Source organism: Chiloscyllium plagiosum, chromosome 13 (genome assembly GCF_004010195.1).
Source record: "Chiloscyllium plagiosum isolate BGI_BamShark_2017 chromosome 13, ASM401019v2, whole genome shotgun sequence".
NCBI lineage: Eukaryota > Metazoa > Chordata > Chondrichthyes > Orectolobiformes > Hemiscylliidae > Chiloscyllium > Chiloscyllium plagiosum.
Genome location: NC_057722.1, coordinates 80,213,059 through 80,236,168, shown reverse-complemented (window position 1 = coordinate 80,236,168; position 23,110 = coordinate 80,213,059). Strand labels below are relative to the sequence as shown.

General features: G+C 43.6%; 1 protein-coding gene across 1 annotated transcript in view; it reads right to left on the bottom strand.

The window, feature by feature from the left end:
• LOC122555673 overlaps window positions 1-23,110 on the bottom strand; it is a 56,226-nt gene that overhangs the window by 30,033 nt on the left and 3,083 nt on the right. Inside the window, exons 2-4 of the mRNA XM_043701669.1 lie at window positions 16,671-16,823; window positions 12,457-12,605; window positions 3,638-3,778 (exon numbers count right to left, since the gene is read on the bottom strand). Coding sequence (XP_043557604.1) covers window positions 3,638-3,778; window positions 12,457-12,605; window positions 16,671-16,823 — 443 coding nt within the window. The remainder of the gene's footprint in view (window positions 1-3,637; window positions 3,779-12,456; window positions 12,606-16,670; window positions 16,824-23,110) is intronic.

The window sequence follows — 23,110 nt, the reverse complement described above, 5'->3', positions numbered from 1 at the left end:
AGTACTCTGCCTTCCTGTTATTCTTCCCAAAGTGAATCACCTCACATTTAGCTGCATTGAACTCCATTTGCCATCTCTCAGCCCAATTCTGCAGTTTATCCAAGTCCCCCTGCAACCTGTAACATTCTTCCACACTGTCCACTACTCCACCAATATAGAAAAAAGTCTATGGGAAAGTGACCAAACAGATGGATGAGGGTAAAACGGTTGATGTGGTGTATATGGATTTCAGTAAAGCATTTGATAAGGTTCTCCACTGTAGGCGGTTGCAAAAAATATGGAGGCATGGGATTGAGGGTGATTTAGCGGTTTGGATCAGATATTGGCTAGCTGAAAGATGACAGATGGGAAATGTTAATCCTGTAGTTCAGTTACCAGTGGGGTACTGCAAGGGTCAATTTTGGGGTCACTGTTGTTTGTCATTTTTATAAATGACCTGGATGAGGGCATGGAAGGATGGGTTAGTAAATTTGCGGGTGACACTAAGGTCGGTGGAGCTGTAGATAGTGTCGAAGGATGTTGCTGGTTACAGAGGGACATAGTTAAGCTGCAGAGCTGGGCTGAGAGGTGGCAAATGGAGTTTAATGTGGGAAAGTGTGAAGTAATTCATTTGGAAGGAGCAACAGGAATAAAGATTATGAGTTAATGGTAAGATTCTTGGTAGTGTGGATGATCAGAGAGATCTCATTGCCGATGTACATAGAAAGTTGCCACCCAGGTTGATAGGTTGTTAAGAAAGCATACAGTTGTTAGCTTTTGTTGGTAGAGGGATTGGGTTTCGGAGCCATGAGGTCATGCTGCAGCTGTACAAAACTCTGGTGCAGCCGCACTTGGAGTATTGCGTACAGTCTGGTCACCGCATTATAGGAAGGATGTGGAAGCTTTGGAAAGTGTTCAGAGGAGATGTTAACATCTCTCGGAGGTTAGAGAGAAGAAGGTTGAGAGGTGACTTAATTGAGACATATAAGATAATCAGAGGGTTAGATAGGATGGACTGTGAGAGCCTTTCTCCTCAGATGGTGATGGCTAGCATGAGGGACATAGCTTCAAATTGAGGGGTGATAGATATAGGACAGATGTCAGAGGGAGTTTCTGTACTCAGAGAATAATAGGGATGTGGAATGCACTGTCTGCAAAAATAGTAGACTCACCAACTTTAAGGGCATTTAAGTGGTCATTGGAGAAATATATGGATGAAAACGGAGTAGTGGAGGATAGATATACTTCAGATTGCTTTCACAGGTCAGCGCAAAATCCATGGCCAAAGGGTCTGTACTGTGCTGGAATGTTCTATGTTCTGCAACAATCTGATGAAGAAACAGTGCTCCGAAAGCTAGTGCTTCCAAATAAACCTGTTGGACTATAATCTGGTTTTGTGTGATTTTTAACGCAGTTCAAGAAGGCAGCTCACCACCAGGAAGTGGGGAGGCTGCAGAAGGATCTAGACCATTTGGGAGAGTGGTCCAGGAAATGGCTGATGGAATTCAATGTGAGCAAATGCGAGGTCTTGCACTTTGGAAAAAAGAATAGAAGCATGGATTACTTTCTAAATGGTGAGAAAATTTGTAAAGCCAAGTACAGAGGGATCTGGGAGTGCTAGTTGAGGATTCTCTAAAGGTAAACATGCAGGTTGAGTCCGTGATTAAGAAAGCAAATGCAATGTTGTCATTTATCTCAAGAGGGTTGGAATATAAAAGCACCATTGTGCTACTGAGACTTTATAAAGCTCTGGTTAGGCCCCATTTGGAGTATTGTGTCCAGTTTTGGTCCCCACACCTCAGGAAGGACATACTGGCACTGGAGCGTGTCCAGCAGAGATTCACACGGATGATCCCTGGAATGGTAGGTCTAACATACGAGGAACGGCTGAGGATCCTGGGATTGTATTCATTGGAGTTTAGAAGATTAAGGGGAGATCTAATAGAAACTTACAAGATAATACATGGCTTGGAAAGGGTGGATGCTAGGAAATTGTTTCTGTTAGGCGAGGAGACTAGGACCCGTGGACACAGCCTTAGAATTAGAGGGAGTAAATTCAGAACAGAAATTCAGAGACATTTCTTCAGCCAGAGAGTGGTGGTCCTATGGAATTTATTGCCACAGAGTGCAGTGGAGGCTGGGAAGCTAAATGTCTTCAAGGCAGAAATTGATAAATTCTTGATGTCACAAGGAATTAAGGGCTACGGGGAGAATGCGGGTAAGTGGAGTTGAAATGCCCATCAGCCATGATTGAATGGCGGAGTGGACTCGATGGGCCGAATGGCCTTACTTCCGCTCCTATGTCTTATGGTCTTATGGTCTTCTCAAGGGCAACTAGGGACGGGCAATAAATGCTGGGCCCAGCCAGTGATACCCACATCCCTGGAGTGAATAAAGTAAATTCCATCAACGAATAAGCAAAAGCATCTTTCTTTGACTTATGGTTGTTGCTGGGGTTTGATAGTGAAATGTTAAATATTTTGTAAGTGTGTGGACTTATTTATCTTTTGGGATCAGGATGAAACTATGGCCTTTTGTGGAAGTGATTTATTCACTAACACCCTCCACACATGAGGTTCCATGACAGTCATAGAAATGTACAGCACCGAAAAAGACCCTTTGGGCCAACCTGTCCATGCTGACCAGATATCCCATATTGCTACAGTCCCATTTGCCAGCACTTGGCCCATATCCCTCTAAACCTTTTCTATTCATGTACCCATCCAGATGCCTTTTAAATTCTGTAATTGTACCAGCCTCCACCACTTCCTTTGGCAGCTCATTCCATCCACATACCACCCTCTGCATGAAAAAGTTGCCCCTCAGGTCCCTTTTCTATCTTTCCCCTCTCACCCTAAACCTATGCCCTCTAGTTCTGGACTCCCCGACCCCAGGGAAAAGACTGTGTTTATTTATCCTATTCATGCCCCTCATGATTTTTTAAACCTCTATAAGGTCACCCCTCAGCCTCTGACACTCTAGGGAAAACAGTCCCAGTGTGTTCTGCCTCTCCCTATAGCTCAAATCCTCCAAACCTGGCAACATCTTTGTAAATCTTTTCTGAATCCTTTCAAATTTCACAATATCCTTCTGATGGCAGGGAGACCAGAATTGCACGCAATATTCCAAAAGTGGCCTAACCAATGTCCGAAACAGCCGCAACATGACCTCCCAACTCCTGTACTCAATGACTAGGAGACAGTAAGGTCTGTAGATAGTGGAAACCAGAGTCAATAAATGAGGAGCTGGAGAATCACAGCATCCGAGGGGCAGGAAAGTCGACGTTTCAGGCTAACCCCCTTTGTCAGGACTGTTCTGTTCCTTGGATGCTGTCTGACCTGCTGTGTTCTTCCAGCTCCACATCTATTGACTCCTCTACTCAATGCACTGACCAGTAAAGGCAAGCACACCAAACACCTTCTTCACTATCCTGTCTCTCTGGGGCTCCACTTTCAAGCAGCAATGAGAGAATGAATTACGTGTGGTCCTTCAATTTGCATTTCCCCTTCCATAACTCTCCACTCTCTGTTGAATTGTCAAAGCCTCAAATTGTGCCCAAGGCAATTGTTCTGTTACAGTGACTTGTAAAATACTTTTATTGTCAAAGCTAAGGGAGGATGTATGTCAGGCACGGAATGCCCAGAATGGTTTTAATTACCTGAGGGCAGTATTGGCGACAAGGTCTCCAAGTAATGACCCACTGGGAGGTCCCAGAACACAGTAACACATGCTCAGTGTCAAGAGGTGTCCATTCCCCTGGAGTCCACGGCAGAGGCCTCTGACACCTTCATCACGAAGTCTGGAAAATAGTAAACGCATTCTTAATTCATTAGACAGTAACTGGGAAACAGCACATATTTATCATCAAGATTTTAATTTTACTTGAATTCAGAAATCAAAAACATTGATGGTACGTGTGAGTATACTTTTCTAACCAAGCTTTACAATAACACACAGGCCATTCAGCCCATGGAGGCTGCTCTGCCATTCAAATGAGACCTTCAACTTCATATTCCTATCTTTTCCTCATAATCCCTCTTCTCCAAGTGCAGGGGGTAAAGATACCCCCTCAAACAGAAAGAGAGAGAGAGAGAGAAAAAGGGAAAGAGAGAGAGGGAGAGGGAAACAGGGAGAGGGAGAGAGAGGGAGGGAGAGGGAGACGGAGGGATGTGGATGTGTAAAGTCACCAAGTTCAGCTCTCAGAACGTGCCAGGAGGATGAAGCCTGAGGCCTTGAAGCTAACCAAAGGAGCAGCTCCATCAAACAGTAGCCCCAAGCGGCGCACTGACAAACCAACACCCCCCCCCCCCCCGACACTTACACCCCCACACCACCCCTTCTCCACCCCACCGTTCCCCCTCCCCCAATGAAGAAGGGTGGCATAAGCACCAAGAGGCAACCTGGACTCAGTCCCACAATGTCCCAGATACAGAGCATGGGCAACAGAGCCCACACCATACCCACAGGAGGGTACACACCAAACCCCACCCACAGGAGGGTACACACCACACCCCATCCACGGGGGGGTGGTACACAACACACCCCACATACGGGGAGGTACACACCACACCCCACCCACAGTGGGTACACACCACACCCCACCCACAGGAGGGTACATACTTCACCCCACCCACAGGGGGTTACATACCTCACCCTACCAACAGGGGGGTACACACCAGGCGTTTCTGTAAGTAATGGGGTATATTATACTTTTCTTTTTATGCTTATTTTATTTTAACAGGTATTTAATTCACCAATATCTCAAGCTAGCCATATAAAAATAGTGTTTCAACAAAGAAGGTGCAGCTATGATGTTTTAATGTGCTCTTTCCTGCTCAGAAAGGGCCTCCAGAAGTTAATGTTAGTTTTAGCGGTAATCCTGACGGTAATCAGTGCTTCATTAACCATTGTTTCATTTCAATTTGCTCAGTTTAGCATTACTGCTCGAATTTATGGTGAGGATTTCTTGCACAGTGCAAACAGTTTGAAGCATCATTGCCTATTTTTAATCAACTGACAGCAGCTTACGAAGTTAAGCGTTATAGATGTGTTCAGAGAGATTATTACACATCTTTGGAGCAGGTGGGACTTGAACCCAGGCCTCTGGCTCCGAGGTAGGGACACTGCCACAGCACCATAAGCTAATAGCCATACAAGCAATACCTCGCAGCTGTATGTCTGAGCTGCCTTTGAGGGATATAAACAGCTTTTTGTTTGGAGTATGCAATCTTTTCCAATATCTTATTAGTATAGAAGCAGCCTTTCGGGTAGTTAAAGGGATAATATCTTTTATATCTTCACAGAAGATTTGGAAGGTTTGGAAAGGGTTCAGAGAAGATTTATTGGGGTGTTGTGTGGTATGGAGGGAAGGTCATATGAGGAAAGGCTGAGGGACTTGAGGCTGTATCCATTAAGAGAGAAGAAGGTTGAGAGGTGACTTAATTGAGATGTATAAGATAATCAGAGGGTTAGATAGAGTGGACAGTGAGAGCCTTTTTCCTTGGATGGCGATGGCTAGCATGAGGGCACATAGCATTAAATTGAGGGGTGATCGATATAGGAAGATGTCAGAGGTAGTTTCTGTACTCAGAGAGTAGTAGTGGTATGGAACACACTGCCAGCAACAGCAGTAGACTTAAGGGCATCTAAATGGTCGTTGGATAGGCCAATGGATGAGAATGGAATAGTGTAGGTTAGATGGGCTTCAGATTGATTTCACAGTCGGCGCAATGTTGAGGGCTGAAGGGACTGTACTGTGCTGTTATGTTCTATGTTCTAGATGAATCACCTTCATTGATTAGTAAATTTGGACATGATCCAAAAATTGGTGGAGTTGTGGGTAGTGAGGAAGGTTGTCAAAGGATATAGCAGATTGATTGGAAAGTTGGATGGAGAAATGGCAGATGGAGTTTAATCTGGACAAGTGTGAGGTGATGCGCTTTGGGAAACCAAATGCAAGAGTAAAATCTACAGTAGAAAGTAGGACCTTTAGGAGCATTGACATACAGATGGATCTTGGGGAACAAGTCTATCGCTCCCTGAAAGTGGCAAGAGGATGAGGTGTGAACAAAGACATATTGCATCCTTGCCTTCATTGGTTGCGGCACTGAGTATAAAAGTTGACAAGTCATGTTACAGCTGTACAGGTTTCCCCCGCTTTTTGAATATTCACTTTGCACAATTTCACTTTTACGAAAGGTTGACATTAGACCCTGTTTTCGCGAATCCGAAGAGGATTTACTCTCCTCCGAAAAATGTTGATGCTTTTTCCCATTTAAATCATGCACCTTCACTTTACACCATTTTCGGCTTATGAAAGGTTTCCTGGGAATGCTCTGCTTTCATATAGTAGGGCCTATCTGTAAAATATAGTGTGCAGTTCTGGTCACCCCACTATAGGAAGGATGTGGATGCTTTGGAAAAGGTACAAAGAGGTTTACCAGGATGTTGCCTGAATTGGGATGTATTATCTGTAAGGCGAAGTTCGATTGTTTTTGTTGGAGGCCAAGGGACAACTTGATAAGAAGAATATAAAATATTGAGAGGCCTGGATAGAGTGAGTAGTCGGAGTCTTTTTCGCAGGGTGGAAACATCAAATACTTGGGGGCATAGGTTTAAGATGACAGGGGGGAAAGTTTAAAGGAAATGTGTAAGGCACATTCTTTTGAATAGAGTGGTAGGTGCCTGGAATATACCACCAGGGGAGGTGCTAGAAGCAAATACAATACCAACATTTAATAAGCATTTAGACAGACCCATGAACAAGAAGGGAAAAGAGGGAGCATGTGCAGACAGATGGGATTTGTTTGGTCAGCACAGACATGATGGGCCAAATGTTCCTGTTCCTACGCTGTACTGTGTTCTATGGTAAACCAACTTGAGGTACGAAGATAAACTGGCCAAGAATATTAAGGAGGATAGTAATAGCTTTTTTAGGTATGTGCAAGGCAAAAAAATGGTTAGGACAAAAATTGGGCCCTTGAAGACAGAAACAGGGGAATATATTACTAGGAATAAAGAAATGGCAGAGGAATTAAATGGGTACTTCAGATCTGTGTTCACTGGGGAAGACACAAGCAATCTCCCTGAGGTAACAGTGGCTGAAGGACCTGAACTTAAGGGAATTTATATTTGCCAGGATTTGGTGTTGGAGAGACTGTTAGGTATGAAGTTTGATAAGTCTCCGGGGCCTGATGGTCTGCATCCCAGGGTACTGAAGGAGGTGGCTCGAGAAATCGTAGATGCGTTGGTGATTATTTTCCAGAGTTCAATAGATTCGGGGTCAGTTCCTGAGGATTTGAGGGTGGCTAATGTTATACCACTTTTTAAGAAAGGTGGGCGACAGAAAGCAGGAAATTATAGACCAGTTAGTCTGACCTCCGTGGTGGGAAAGATGCTGGAGTCTATTATAAAGGATGAAATTACTGCACATCTGGATAGTAGTAACAGGATAGGACAGAGTCAGCATGGATTTATGAAGGGGAAATCATGCTTGACTAATCTTTTTGAATTTTTTGAGATTGTAACTATGAAGTTGGACGAGGGAAATCCAGTAGATGTAGTGTACCTGGACTTTCAGAAAGCTTTTGATAAAGTCCCACACAGGAGGTTAGTGAGTAAAATTAGGGCGCATGGTATTGGGGTCTGTTATATCCAAAAGCAACTTTTTCAACATGGTCAGTGGTTGTGCTGCCGAGCCATTCTTGTTAGTGGACATCGAAGTCAACTATTCAGAATATATTTGGTGTCTTTGTCCCTCTCATTATTTCCTTCAAGTGGTATTCTGTATGGAAAAGTACTGATTCAACTGCCTCTGGATATATCATAGCTGAGATAGTGATGTTAGTCTCTGAAACATTGTCTGTAAGGTAAGATACAATTTTGAGAGTTTGACTAGGCAAGAACCGTTGCCTGTCTTATCTGTGACACAGCTCTCTCAGTTTTGACATAAGCCTCCAGATGTTAGAAAGGAGGGCTTTTGTAGGGTTGACAGGGGCTGACTTTGCAGCTGTTTGTTTTTAGTGCTTAGGTCGATACTAGATCCAATTCCATTTTCTTTTTTAAGGTTTTGTAATGGTTTGATGCAGCTGAGTGACTTTCTAGGGTATACAAGGGCTTGTATACCCTTGAGTTTCGAAGATTGAGAGAGGATCTGATTGAGACATATTAGATTATTAAAGGATTGGACACTCTGGCAGTAGGAAACATGTTTCTGCTGATGGGTGAGTCCGAACCAGAGGACACAGCTTAAAAATACGGGGTAGACCATTTAGGACAGAGATGAGGAGAAACTTGTTCACCCAGAGAGTGGTGGCTGTGTGGAATGCTCTGCCCCAGAGGGCAGTGGAGGCCCACTCTCTGGATTCATTTAAGAAAGAGTTGGTTAGAGCTCTCAAAGATAGTGGAATCAAGGGTTATGGAGATAAGGCAGGAACAGGATACTGATTAAGGATGATCAGCCATGATTATATTGAATGACGGTGCAGGCTCGAAGGGCTAAATGGCCTACTCCTGCACCTATTGTCTATTGTCATTGTCTAACTTTGCTAAATTCATTCTGAAAACAATCAACAGCTCAGTGGAATGCTGAGAGGTCAATGAATCCTCACCTGACGGCAAAATCAATTTGTTGCTGCAATTTGCTGCTCCTACATCACTGGTTCTAAGATTGACATAGGTATTCTTGGAAATATACAAGAAAACCACAAAGATTTACAACAGGCCATGAACAGATTGCATGATGATGGCTTTTCATATTCTCACAATCTCCCAGAGCCTGGTAATTGACAGTAAGAGAGGAATCAGACAAAATGCAAAGGCTTGAACATAAATATCATATGGTGCACTCAGACACATGTCAATAGGGTCATGTTTTATGTTATGTGTATCTCGTCCTGGCAGAGTAGTAAATCTGACCGTCATTTCATCGAGTCGCAGGTAGATAGGATAATGAAGAAGGCGTTTGGTATGCTTTCCTTTATCGGTCAGAGTATTGAGTACAGGAGTTGGGAGGTCATGTTGTGGCTGTACAGGACATTGGTTAGGCCACTGTTGGAATATTGAGTGCAATTCTGGTCTCCTTCCTATCGGAAAGATGTTGTGAAACTTGAAAGGGTTCAGAAAAGATTTACAAGGATGTTGCCAGGGTTGGAGGATTTGAGCTAGAGGGAGAGGCTGAACAGGCTGGGGCTGTTTTCCCTGGAGCATCGGAGGCTGAGGGGGTGACCTTATAGAAGTTTACAAAATTATGAGGGGCATGGATAGGGTGTATAGGCAAAGTCTTTTCCCTGGGGTTGGGGAGTCCAGAACTAGAGGACATAGGTTTAGGGTGAGAGGGGAAAGATACAAAAGAGACCTAAGGGGCAACTTTTTCTCACAGAGGATGGTACATGAATGGAATGAGCTGCCAGAGGAAGTGGTGGAGGCTGGTACAATTGCAACATTTAAGAGGCATTTGGATGGGTATATGAATAGGAAGGGTTTGGAGGGATTTGGGCTGGGTGCTGGCAGGTGGGACTAGATTGGGTTGGGATATCTGCTCGGCATAGATGGGTTGGACCGAAGGGTCTGTTTCCATGCTATACATCTCTATGACTCTATGACTCTAATCTGCTAACAAAACCAATATAAATTATTTGTATGTTATGTCAAGATATTGCCATTCAGAAATTTTGGGTCATCAGGCATCCTTCTTGCAAATACAACAATCAACTTACCAAGTGTCTGATATCAACTCCATCTGAGCCCCAGATTATATCTACCAACCTTTCCTGAGATAACCATTCAACCATTTAGGGACCTCCAAACCCAATGGGTCTAGTTGTATATCCCTGACCTTTAACTTTGTACTGTAATGAATATAGCACAAAGAAATTTGTTATGTGTCTCCCTGTAAAGATCTCTCCTGACTTAAGCTTATCACCCTCTCTTCAAATTATTTTGTTAAATGATCCCTTTCATCTCTTCAATCACTTTATTACTTTAAATAGAGACTGAAATATATGTTTCTGATCCTCAAAATATGGCTGACTGACATTTCCAGTCCCCATTTAGCTTCTTTATGGAACATGGCTGTTTAGTGGAACTGGTAACTGTTACACTGATTGTGTGCTGATCCCACAGGGACTGGAGGGGGGGGTGCATTGAAATACCATCTCACACCACCCTTACCAAACATCTGGCAGCCTGCTGGGCAACAAAGGGAAAGGGGTGCTGCCTCATTTGTAGATCTCCTAGGCACAGAGGTCCCTGCCGAGATCGGGCTAGCCCTCCCCACAGTACCTGATGATCTAATTAGATTAGATTTCCTACAGTGTGGAAACAGGCCCTTCAGCCCAACAAGTCCACACCAACCCGCTGAAGCGTAAACCACCCAGACTCATTTCCCTCTGACTAATGCACCTAACACTATGGGCAATTTAGCATGGCCAATTCACCTGACCTGCACATCTTTGGACCGTGGGAGGAAACCCACGCAGACATGGGGAGAATGTGAAAACTCCACACAGACAGTTACCCAAGGCTGGAATTGAACCTGGGTCCCTGGCACTGTGAGGCAGCCGTGCTAACCACTGAGCCACTATGTTGCCCTATATGCCGCCCAGTATGTTGTAGAATATACTGACCACAGTATATTCAGGTCAAAGTAAAATTGTCATAGTTTTACTAAATAATAGGGCTGCTCTTTCATTGGAGTCAGAGAGTCATACAGCACAGAAACAGACCCTTTAGTCCAACTAGTCCACATTGACCATGTTCCCAAACTAAACTAGTCCCACTTGCCTGCATTTAGACCATATCCCTCCAAATCTTTCCGACTCATGTATTTATCCAGGTGTCTTTTAAACGTTGTAACTGTATCTGCATCTGCATCCACCACTTGCTCTGGAAGTTCATTTCACACAAGAGCCATTCTCTGTACAAAAAAGTTGTGTCTCATGACTTTCATAAATCTTTCTCCTCTCACCTTAGTTTTGAACTCCCCTCCCTAGGGAAAATACCCTTGCTATTCACCTTATCTATGCCCCTCATGATTTTATAGACCTCTATAAAGGTCACCCCTCAACCTCCTATGCTCTGATGAGAAAAGACCTAGCCTATCCAGCATATCTTTATAACTCAAATCTTCCATTCCCAACAATGTCCTGGTAAATTGTTTCTGAACTCTCTCTAATTTAATAATATTCTTCCTATAACAGGGTGACCAGAACTGGACACAGTACTCTAGAAGAGGCCTCACCAATGTCCTGTACAACCTCAGCACGACATTCCAACTCCTATTGGTCTGAGACAAGTGTGCTAAACGCCTTCTTAATCACCCTGTCTACATGTAATGCACATTTCAAGTAATTATGTACCCTATGTCTCTCTCTGTTCTACAACACTACGCAGGGCCTATCATTAATTGTCTCAGTCCTGCCCCTTGTTTGTTTTACCAAAATGGAATACCTCGCATTTATCTAAATTAAATTCCATCTGCCACTCCTCAGCCCATTGACCCAATTGATCAAGATTCCTTTGTAATCTGACATAACCTTCTTCAATGTCCACTATACCACCAATCATGGTGTCATGGCAAGCTAACTACCCATTGTTCAAAATTCTCTTCCAAATTGTTGGGGTGCACAATGCTTGGGACCAGTGGATTTTCGGAATTCAGAATTTTTTGAATTTCAAGTGGCAGTTTGATGTTGAAATTTTAAAAAAATCTTTCCAAAGAATAGACTTACTGTGAGTAAAACAGGCCTTGAGAGAGAATTGAGGCCTGCCAGTGCTGCACCAAGCCCCCCCCCCACATCTGAGTGACACGCATCAAGTGGGTGTCGACTTTTGCACACCAAACAACCTTGTTAATGAGAATAAAACTTCACAAAAAAAACCTTTGGACTTTGAAGCTTTTTGGATTTCGGGATTTTGGGTAAAGGGTTGTCTACCTGTAGATGACAAACAAAAGTGGACCTAGTACTGCTCCCTCCGGAACACTGCTGGTGACAGCCCTCCAGTAAGGGAAGCAACCCTCAACCACCAGGCGGTGTCTTAACCAGAGGGTCAGCAGGCCTCAGAGGAGGGGCAAGGTTGTCATGGTAACCTCAGTCGTAGGAATCAAACCCACACTGTTAGTAGTGCTCTCTGTCACAAGCTAGGCATCCAGCCAAATGAGCTAACCAACCCCCAGAGGCTCAGGGAACCAAGGGCTTAGGGAATAGGGCACATGAGAATAGTTTTATTCCCTTCGAGGGCTGGAAATGTCGCTGGAAAGATCAGCATTTATTGCCCATTCCTAATCGCCCTCAGGTGAGTGATGCTGATCTTCTTTCTTAAACCATTGCAGTTCACACAGTGCAGTCTCACTCAGAGTATTGTTGCTGATGGTGCTCCAGGATTCTGACCTTGTGACAGTCACTGTTTAACCAGAATGATTATGGCTTGTACCTTGAAATTAAAAATAGGTCCTGACCAGCGGACCACTTTACTTACTCATTGAAATCCAGAACGATGTTGGTCAGTGCGCTGACGTTGACTGCTTTCCCGAGTCGTTCTATTGACCATGTATCTATCCCACAATCCAACAGCTCAATTTTGGAAAATGGATATGACGTTCGTCCACGGAGTTCAAGGACCAATGCCTAGACAGGGAAAAAGGCACACTGAGAGTTTGTTGAACCTAAGATACTGGGTCGGGTTTTTCTGATCAGACACATAGCGTAGGAAAACATATAAAGGTTACAGAATTCCCTCGATAAGAGTGAGAGAAAATTATTTTAATTAATTAAATGGTATGAATATATGGTTCAGGGCTCCCTTTAATGTTAAAAAGATCCACAGTTAATGCAAGCATCTGAAAGTGAGAGACAAAGAAAGAATGTTGGGTTCACTGAGCTTGGACCACGCTCATGATGGTTAGAGTAACCAACATCTGCTACTCCCACACCAGCATAGCCCAAGTAAACACAGGAAGGATGCTCCCGATGACCAGGGGACCAGAACCAGGGGTCACAGTCTGACCATACGGGGTTGGCCATTTCTGACTGAGGTGAGGAGAAATGTCTTCACCCAGAGAGTGGGGAGCCCATGGAATTCACCACCACAGAAAGAGGCTGAGGCAAAAATATTGAATGTTTTCAAGAACGTTTTAGTTCTTAGGGCTAAAATGATCAAAGGATACAGGGAGAAAGTGGGAACACAGACTGAGTTGGAAGATCAGCCATGATCATGTTGAATGGCAGAGCAGGCTCAAAGGGCCGAATGGCCTATTCCTGCTCCTTATTTTATGCTTCTATGAAGATGTCTGGTTTCCCTGCTATGGGAAGGATGTTGTGAAACTTGAAAGAGTGCAGGAAAGATTTACAAGGATGTTGCCAGGGACAGAGGATTTGAGCTTTAGGGAGAGGCTGAATAGGCTGGGACTATTTCCCCTGGAGCATCGGAGGCTAATGGGTGACCGCATAGAGGTTTATAAAATCATGAGGGGCATGGATAAGGTAGATAGACAATGTCTTTTCCCTGGGGTGTGGGAGTCTAGAACTAGAGGGCATAGGTTTAGGGTGAGAGGGGAAAGATATAAAAGAGACCTAAGGGGCAACTTTTTCACGTAGAGGGTGGTGATGTATGGAATGAGCTGCCAGAGGAAGTGGTGGAGACTGGTACAATTACAACATTTAAAAGTCATCAGGATGGTTACATGAATAGGAAGGGTTTAGGGGGATATGGGCCAAGTGCTGGCAAATGGGATTAGATCGGGTTGGGATATCTGGTTGGCATGGATGAGTTGGATTGAAGGATCTGTTTCCATGCTGTATACCTCTATGACACTGTGACTCTGTGTGATCTCCTGCGGGAGTTCTCTTTGTAATCAATTATAGCTTTTCTTCTCATCTTCAGTACAATGAAGAATCTGCATACTTTTTAACATAAAGAAGAGGGGACCAATTTTTAAAATCCTTTCATAGCATGAGTCATTATTGGATCCTGAACTCATCAGATTCCTTGAGAATCCAGCTACCATGAAAAGTACAAGGCAGGGAATATAATAAGAAACCTGCATTAAGGAAAATCAAAAGTACAGAACCAAAAAAGATATAATTTTTGACAGCATTTTGTGATTTTGACATCCCTCTAGCATCAAAATAGACATTGCCTGGTCCACTGGAGGACCAGGAGATTTTGCAGATGGTATTTGCCTCGTGCATAAGAATATGGAAGCAATCATGTGGCACAACTTATAAAGGTTAATTGTATGAAGGGTGCAAAAGTAAGGTAGCTAATTTTCCTGATGACACCAAGATTAGTAGGAAAGTTAATTGTCAAGAGGATATAAGGAAACCGCAAATGAATAATGGTGAGTGTGTTGGCAAACGGAGTCTGATATAGGAAAATGTTGAAATTGTCCACTTTGGTACGAGTAATCAAAAGCAGCATCTTAGCTAAAAGGTGAGTGGTTCCAAAGCTCTGAGATGCAGAGAGCAAACCGATCACAGGGGATCAGGCTATAGGTACAGTCAGTAATCAGGAAGGAATGTTGTCACTTGTTGTAATTGAACACAGTGCATTGAATTTAAAAGTAGGGAGGCTTCCTTTCTCCAGAGCATTGGTGAGACCAGATCAGGAGTAATGTACACAGTTTTGATCACTTAATTTAAGGAAGAACGTCACAGCATTGGAAGCAGTTTGGAGCAGGTTTACTGAACCAATACCTACTCCCATTGCTGTGTGAAAGAATTATGTGATATCAGCTCCTCCTACCAATTCTGTCTTTTCTCTTGGTAAGCTTGGCACTTAATCTTTTTGGCAAAGTTTCTGCTCCTACATTTTCCCCTCCCAAGGAACATAGTGCCATTTTCAGTTCCAGTTTCTTCCAATAATTGTGCTCGTCCTTTACTTTAGCTGTGGCTGACAGCAAATTGTGTTCATTTCTTAAAAGAAAGATCGGGGGACTTAATTATTTACTTTGACCACATGCACATGCAAACAAAAATCAGTTATCATTTTGTTCATGATTACTGGACTGAAGTTTAAGATTTTTATTTTGCAGCTCCACTTATCTGATGGAAACCTGATTATCAAGTTGATTATGAGAAAGTAACATTTGAGACACACAAGTGTCTTCTCCAGCAAGAAAGAATCTAACTATTCAACTGCGTTACCATTGCTGATCCCCCACTATTATGATCCTGGGGGTTCTCATTGACCAGAGACTGAACCAGGTCATCCACCTAAATACTGGGACTGGAGCAGCAGATCAGAAGTTGCAACAAGTAACTCATCTCCTGAATCCTCAAAGCCTAACCACCATCCACGTGGCATAAATCAAGAATTCTCTCCACTTGCCTGCATCAGTAAAACTTCAACAACATTTCAGCTTAAAATTATCCAAAAAACAAAACAGACTGTTTAGCCAACAGAACAGCCATCCAATACTTTAAACATTGACTCCCTCTGTCAGTTGTGCACTGTAGCCACAATATGGGCCACTTATAAGATACACTGCACCTACACACCAAGACCCCTTTGACCTCACCTTTCAAACCTGCAACCGCTTGTACCCAATAGGAAGGCAATGGCCTAGTGGTATTATCATTCAGCTGTTAACCCAGAGACCCAGGTAATGTTCTAGGGATCCTTTTCAATTGTTAATTGTCTGAAAGACCCATCTGGTTCACAAATGTCCTTTAGGCAAGGAAATTACCATCCTCACCTGGGGTCTGGCTGACATGTGACTCCAGGCCCACAGCAATGTGGTTGACTCTTAACTGCCCTCTGGGTAATTAAGGATGGATAATAAATACTGGCATGGCCAGTGATGCCCTCATCCTGTGAATGAATGAAAAAAAAGGGTGGTGGATGAATGGGAACACTATCACCTCCAAGGCTTCCTCCAGGTCACACACTATTTCCACACGATTGTAAGTATATCACCAAACTCTTTATTGTCACTGGGGCAGCATCTTGGAAATCCCTGTCCATTACCAGCCCCACTGCAATAGCGCTGTGGGTGCACCAACACCACATCGACTACAGCAATTCAAGAAGAAATCTCTCCACCACTTTCTCACAGACAGTTGTTCTGGGCTGCAAATGTTGACATTGAGAATGATGTTTCTATTTCATGAATGAATAAAGGGAAGCTTAACAAGTGGAGATTTCAGTGAGGACTCCAGTTCATTGCAAAATGTCAGCAAGGAAACTGGAGTTTCTGGCCAGTGAGAAGGAATTCTGGGTCATTTGGTAATAATTATTTCCACTACTCAGAGATGCAAAACGGAGGACAGAATAATTGGATTTTTAATTCAATCAGGAGGTAATTAAATCTAAAGTTTTTAAAAAAGTTAAAATTCACATATAAGTGCTAAGATCCCACAGACCCAGTCAAAGTGATGACACCATGACACCTTCACATATCATTTTAACTTGTGCCCTTTCCATTACTCTCCCCATGTTCATTGGCTTTGCCACAAAATAATTTATATTCTGGCATGAAGAAATAACAGTGGAACTGTGAAGGTAGCCCTGTCACTTGGTGATTGATTACTGTGACACTTCTGCGTTAGGTACCATTCTCCAGGGAGAGGATTTGATTGTATTACATATGTAAACATTTAACCTTACAATATTATCTGAAACACAGCTTAATAAGATCCTTACTTGAAACCATATGTTCCATTTAGTTTTGAGGTGTCATCAAAGTTACTTACTAAATTGGCCACATCCTCATTGTTCAGAGTAATGTGCCAGACACACAATTCTTTCCCATACATGTACCGTTCATCTCGGATTGTCATTAGCAATGGCTGCAAAGTGACTGCTGGCAAATCAACTTCAGATGCCTCAGGACGTGCAAGTATAAACTAGAAAGCAACCAGAAAGTATTGTTACAGTAACTTCGACTAGCACTTACTCCAAATAACATTTACATTAACAGAGAGCCTGCAAATGGGGGAGGCGATGGCCTAGTGGTATTATGACTGGACTATTATTTCAGAGACGTAGATAATCTGCTGGGGACCCAGGTTCGAATCCCGCCGCGGCAGGCAATGGAATTTGAATTCAATAAAAATATCTGGAATTAAGACTCTACCAATGACCATGTAACCATTGTTGATTGTTGGAAAAACCTATCTGGTTCACTGATGTCCTTTAGGGAAGGATACTGCTATCCTTACCTGGTCTGGTCTACATGTGACTCCAGACCCACTGCAATACCCTCTGGGCAATTAGGGATGGGCAATAAATGCTGGCCCAGCCAAAGACATCCTGGGAATGAATTTAAAAAAATGTCAGGGGCCAGAAAAGGAACTGGCCGGCAGTGCAGGGACCCCCTGTGGTCATTCCCCTCAACAACAAGTATACTGTTTTGGATACTGTTGGGGGTTACAAATTACTAGGGGTAAGCCATGGGGCACAGGTCTCTGGCACAGAGTCTGTCCCTGTTCCTCAGAAGGGGGGGCGGGGAACTGGAGCAGAACATTAGTCATTGGGGACTCCACAGTTAGGGGGACAGATAGGAGGCTTTGTGGGAACGGGAGAGACTCGCTGTTGGTGTGTTGCCTCACAGATGCCAGGGTTCGTGATGTCTAGGATCATATTTTTGGGATCCTTAAGGGGGAGGGGGACCAGACCCAAGTTGTGGTCCACATGGGCACCAACGACATAGGTAGGAAAAGGGATGGGGATTTAAGGCAGAAATTCAGGGAGCTAGGGTGGAAGCTTAGAGCTAGAACAGACAGAGTTGTTATCCCTGGTTTGTTGCCTGTGCAACAAGGAAAGGAGAGCAAAGATGGTTCTGGACAGGAGCAAGAGTACCAGGGTAATTGCCATGGGGGTCTTTAACAAATATTGACTGGAAATACTACAGTTTGAGTACTTTAGATGGGTCAGTTTTTGTCCAATGTGTACAGGAGGGTTTCCTGACACAGTATGTAGACAATTTTGCCCAAAACGTCAATCACTTTGCCACAGTATGTAGACAGGCCAACAAAGGGCGAGGCCACATTGGATTTGGTACTGGGTAATGAACCCAGCCAGGTGTTAGATTTGGAGGTAGGTGAGCACTTTGGTGATAGTGACCACAATTCGTATGTTTACTTTAGTGATGGAAAGGGATAGGTATATACCACAGGGCAAGAATTATACATGGGGGAAAGGCAAGATTTTTGATGTTCAGGATGGAGAAGGAAACTGCAGGGGATGGGCACAATTGAAATGTGGAGCTTATTCAAGGAACAGCTTCTGCATGCCCTTGATAAGTATGTACCTGTCAGGCAGGGAGGAAGTGGTCAAGGGAGCTGGAGTTTACGAAAGAAGTTGAATCTCTTGACAAGAGGAAGAAGAAGGTTTATGTTAGAATGAGACGTGAAGGCTCAGTTAGGGTGCTTGAGAGTTACAAGCTAGCCAGGAAGGACTTAAAGAGAGAGCTAAGAAGAGCCAGGAGGGGACATGAGACGTCGTTGGCAGATCGAATCAAGGAAAACCCTAAAGCTTTCTATAGGTACGTCAGGAATAAAAGAATGATGAGAGAAAGATTATGGCCAATTGAGGACAGAAGTGGGAGGTTGTGCATGGAGTCCGAGGAGATGGGAAAGTGCTAAATGAATATTTTTCGTCACTATTCACACAGGAAAAAAACAATGTTGTTGAGAGAAATACTGAGATACAGGCTATTAGACTAGATGGGATTGAGGTTCACAAGGAGGAGGTGTTAGCAATTCTGGAAAGTGTGAAAATAGATAGGGCCCCTGGGCCAGATGGGATTTATCCCAGGATTCTCTGGGAAGCCAGGGAGGAGATTGTTGACCCTTTGGCTTTGATCTTTATGTCATCATTGTCTACAGAAATAGTGCCAGAAGACTGGAGGATAGAAAATGTTGTTCCCTTGTTCAAGAAGGGGAATAGAGACAACTCTGATAATCATAGACCAAATCAATCATAGACCAGTGAGCCTTACTTTGGTTGCGGGTAAAGTGCTGGTAAATGTTATAAGAGATACGATTTATAATCATCTAGAAAGGAGTAAGTTGATTAGGGATAGCCAATGCAGTTTTGTGAAGGATAGGTCGTGCCTCACAAACCTTATTGAGTTTTTTGAGTTGGTGACCAAACAGGTGGATGAGGGTAATGCGGTTGACGTGGTGTATATGGATTTTAGTAAGGCATTTGATAACATTCCCCATGGTAGGCTATTGCCCGAAAAATGGAAGCATGGGATTGAGGGTAATTTAGTGTTTTGGATCAGAGGTTGGCTAGCTGAAAGACGACAGATGGTGGTGGTTGATGGGAAATGTTCATCCAGGAGTTCAGTTACTAGCTGGGTACCACAAGGATCTGTTTTGGGGCCACTGCTGTTTGTCATTTTTATAAACAACCAAGATGAGGGAGTAGAGGATGAGTTAGTAAATTTTTGAATGACACTAAGGTCGGTCGAGTTGTGGATAGTGCTGAAGGATGTTACAGGTTACAGAGGGACAGAGATAGGCTGCAGACCTGGGCTGAGAGGTGGCATATGGAGTTTAACTTTGGGAAGGAGCAACAGGAATAAAGAGTACTGGGCTGATGGTAAGATTCTTGGTAGTGTAGATGTGCAAAGAGATCTCGGTGTCCATATACACAGATCCCTGGATGTTGTCACCCAGGTAGACAGGGTTGTTAAAAAGATACACAATGTATTATTTTGTTGGCTTTTATTGGCAGAGGGATTGAGCTTCAGAGCCATAAGGACATGTTGCAGCTGGACATAACTCTGGTGCGGTTGCACTTGGAGTATTGTGTACAGTTCTGGTCACTGCGTTATTGGAAGGATGTGGAAGCTTTGGAAAGGGTGCAGAGGAGATTTATTAGGATGTTGTCTGGTATGGAGGGAAGTTCTTATGAGGAAACGCTGAGGGACGTGAGGCTGTTTTGGTTAGATAGACAAAGGTTAAGAAGTGACTTAATTGAGACATATAAGATAATCAGAGGGTTAGATAGAGTGAGAGCTTTTTTCCTCGGATGGTGATGGCTAGCACGTGGGGACATAGTTTTAAATTGAGGGTCAATAGATATAGGACAGATGTCAGAGGTAGTTTTGTGGAATGCACTGTCTGCAACTTTAATGGCATTTAAATGATCATTGGATAAACAAATGGATGAAAATGAATAGTGTATAATAGATGGGCTTCAGATTGGTTCCACAGGTCAGAACAGCATCTAGGTCCGAAGGGCCTGTAATGTGCTGTAATGTTCAATGTTGTATGAATAACAAATTTAAGAACTTAAATTATAGAACTTTTAACATGGTCCATTTGTGTTTGGTGAAAGGCACATGCAAAAGTATACAAGGGTCTGTTCTTGGTGGACAAAACCTTGCACATTTCTCAAATTGCCTGGGAGACTGGAAAGTCTACAGTTCCCCATTATTTTAACCATCGCAAAGCCTCAGCTATTCAGAATCAACTTATTGAGACCCTTTCCTCCAGTAGCATAAATTGTTGTGGTCACTTAAAATTCGGCATTCTTGCATTTGTTCTAATCAGTGCAAGACACAAAGTTTTGGCAACATGCCTGTCATTTTAGCAAAATTCATATTGTAATAGTTTCACGCTCTCAACTGACACACTAAATGTTGTCAATTTTTTTAGTTAGCTTCTTGCGATCAAGATGACTTTGCATGTCAGATTTTCCCATTCCTTAGGGTTCTTTGTGTAACATGTTCTGAGCATCTGCTCCATCATATGTTTTGCATTTTGCTTCCTATTTGGCATTAAATGTATGTTTTGTTCCCAGCATTCACAATTTGGGCCTGCCAAGCATAGTTTGCACGCACCAACGTTTCCAAAGTGTAACCTGTTGGCAAGCAATCAATTTCATGAATTTGTACTTGCAGGATGCATGTACATGCAGGAGAAGCCCATGAAGCCTGTCCCACTGTTCACATCAACCACAGCAATCTTCACTTATCCAGCAAGTGTCTGCAGCATTTTATGCCCTTGCAATGATCCATTGGTCTTGATGGGGAAATATTAAATAGATCTCGCCTGAACAGGCTTTTTCTCAATTGTGGGATGAAAGGGAACAAAGCTGGAAGTGTTTCAGAAGGATCGAGAGATAAACAGCAGGACACAAGGGACCAATGGCTTTCATCGGCAACTGAAAAGCACAACTCTCTGAGAGTATTCTCGGAAGCATCAGGAAGATGTTGAGGATCAATATTTCCTGGTGATTTCCTTCCTGCTAAACATTGCCGAGGTGTCCAGTCATGTTTTAGTAATTAGATGTCAAAATTAAACACCTTGTGTGATTAAGTAGATTGTCTTTGTCTTAAGAATTGAAAAATGTGTTGTTGGAAAAGCGCAGCAGGTCAGGCAGCATCCAAGGAGCAGGAGAATCGACATTTCGGGCATAAGCCTTTCTTCCTGAAGAAGGGCTTATGCCCAAAACATCGATTCCCCTGCTCCTTGGATGCTGCCTGACCTGCTGCGCTTTTCCAGCAACACATTTTTCAGCTCTGATCTCCAGCATCTGCAGTCCTCACTTTCTCCTAGTTTGTCTTAAGAATGTCCTTGCTTTGTCATCGTAGGTATAATCAGTAACCAAATGCTGGGATTATTTCTACTCTCCCTGAAGGCTACTGCAGTAGTTGAAACAAATGGCAGCTGGGTGAGAAACAACACTACTAGATGGTTTTGGGGATTTCCTGGACAGCATAACAGCCAGAGCCAGAAGTACCCTTCCCAACAAGACTCGTGCCCTGAAATGCCTGGGGTGAATGCTTCAATACGGATTTCCAGCCAGGTTTGGTGAGAATAGCAGCATTGCTGGGGTTGGGGGAAGGGGTTGGAGTGTGTGTCAGGCAATATGGTGGTGAGGGTCAAGCTGCCAATGAGATCCTGTAAACCAAAATCAGCAAGGTATCTGGGAACTAGGCAGGCATGTGTAAGATCACTGCTCCAGGAGAGTCTTATTGTATGTATATGTAACTGAGAAATGCCCGCCACCTCAGCTTAATCCAAAGAGAATCTTCAAATCTTTTAAAATGAAGCTTAGTTATCCAGGACCAAACCCTCCATTGCAAAGCCTCAGTACCTCTGTAATGGCCCTGCTAGATCCTAGAACCCAATTCTAGTTCGAGAACTTACTCCTCTGCCACATTTCAGCAACTAACCTCACACTCAAATACCAGACAGCAACTTCTAATCTGCTTCATCTTGTATCTTAAATCATAGAAAGGGAATTATAAACAAATTAAGACTGGATCAGGTGTGTGTTCCAACATTTCCTGAGCACCACTAGCAATCTGTTTGTAATGAATAGTGATTGTATGATGGACTGAAATATCTACAATGTTTTATTTTTATTCATTCATGCAATGTGGGTATCTGCCTTTCCGAGTCAATAGATTCACAAACAGTCTCACTCAGCAGGACAGAAGGAGGATTCTCTAGTGTTAGGGGGGGGTATGGGGTGTAGGTTACTGCCAGGAGGTGGGGTCACGGTCTGGGAGACCTACAGGGACCCCGCAGCTGCCCAAGTGGGTTCAGAGCAGCCAAAGGCCACAGGAGGATTCACCAACACAGAGCCCAGCCCACTCCCATGTCATCCATACCAAGGGGCCTGGAAGTTGAAGTTGGTGAAAAGTTGTCCTTGTGTCCTCTCGGTTATTTACTCCATCACATGCTGCTGTCCCACTGAACGATCGAACAACTGAAACTAGGAGGAGTAGGCCATTCAGCCCTTCAAACCTGCTGCACCATTCAATAACATCATGGCTGATTGTCCAACTCAATCCCAGATGGTGACAGAGCTTAAAAATGTGTTGCTGGAAAAGCGCAGCAGGCCAGGCAGCATCAAAGGAACAGGCCTGCTGCGCTTTTCCAGCAACACAATTTTAAGCTCTGATCTCCAGCATCTGCAGTCCTCACTTTCTCCCAGATGGTGACAGAATCTGACACCTCAGCTGGAGCTCATCCACTCTGCATTTCTTTCAATTTATTTCTCTTTTCATGGTTTTTTTCTTTTTCTTCTTACCTCCTTGCACTCCCAGCCTCGAGGTGAAGAGAAGCCTAGCATGGTCTGGGGGGTGTGGGGATGGTGGGGTCTGGGGGTGAGGGAGCAGTGGGATCTGGGGGTGAGGGGACAGTGGGATCTGGGGAGTGAGGGAACG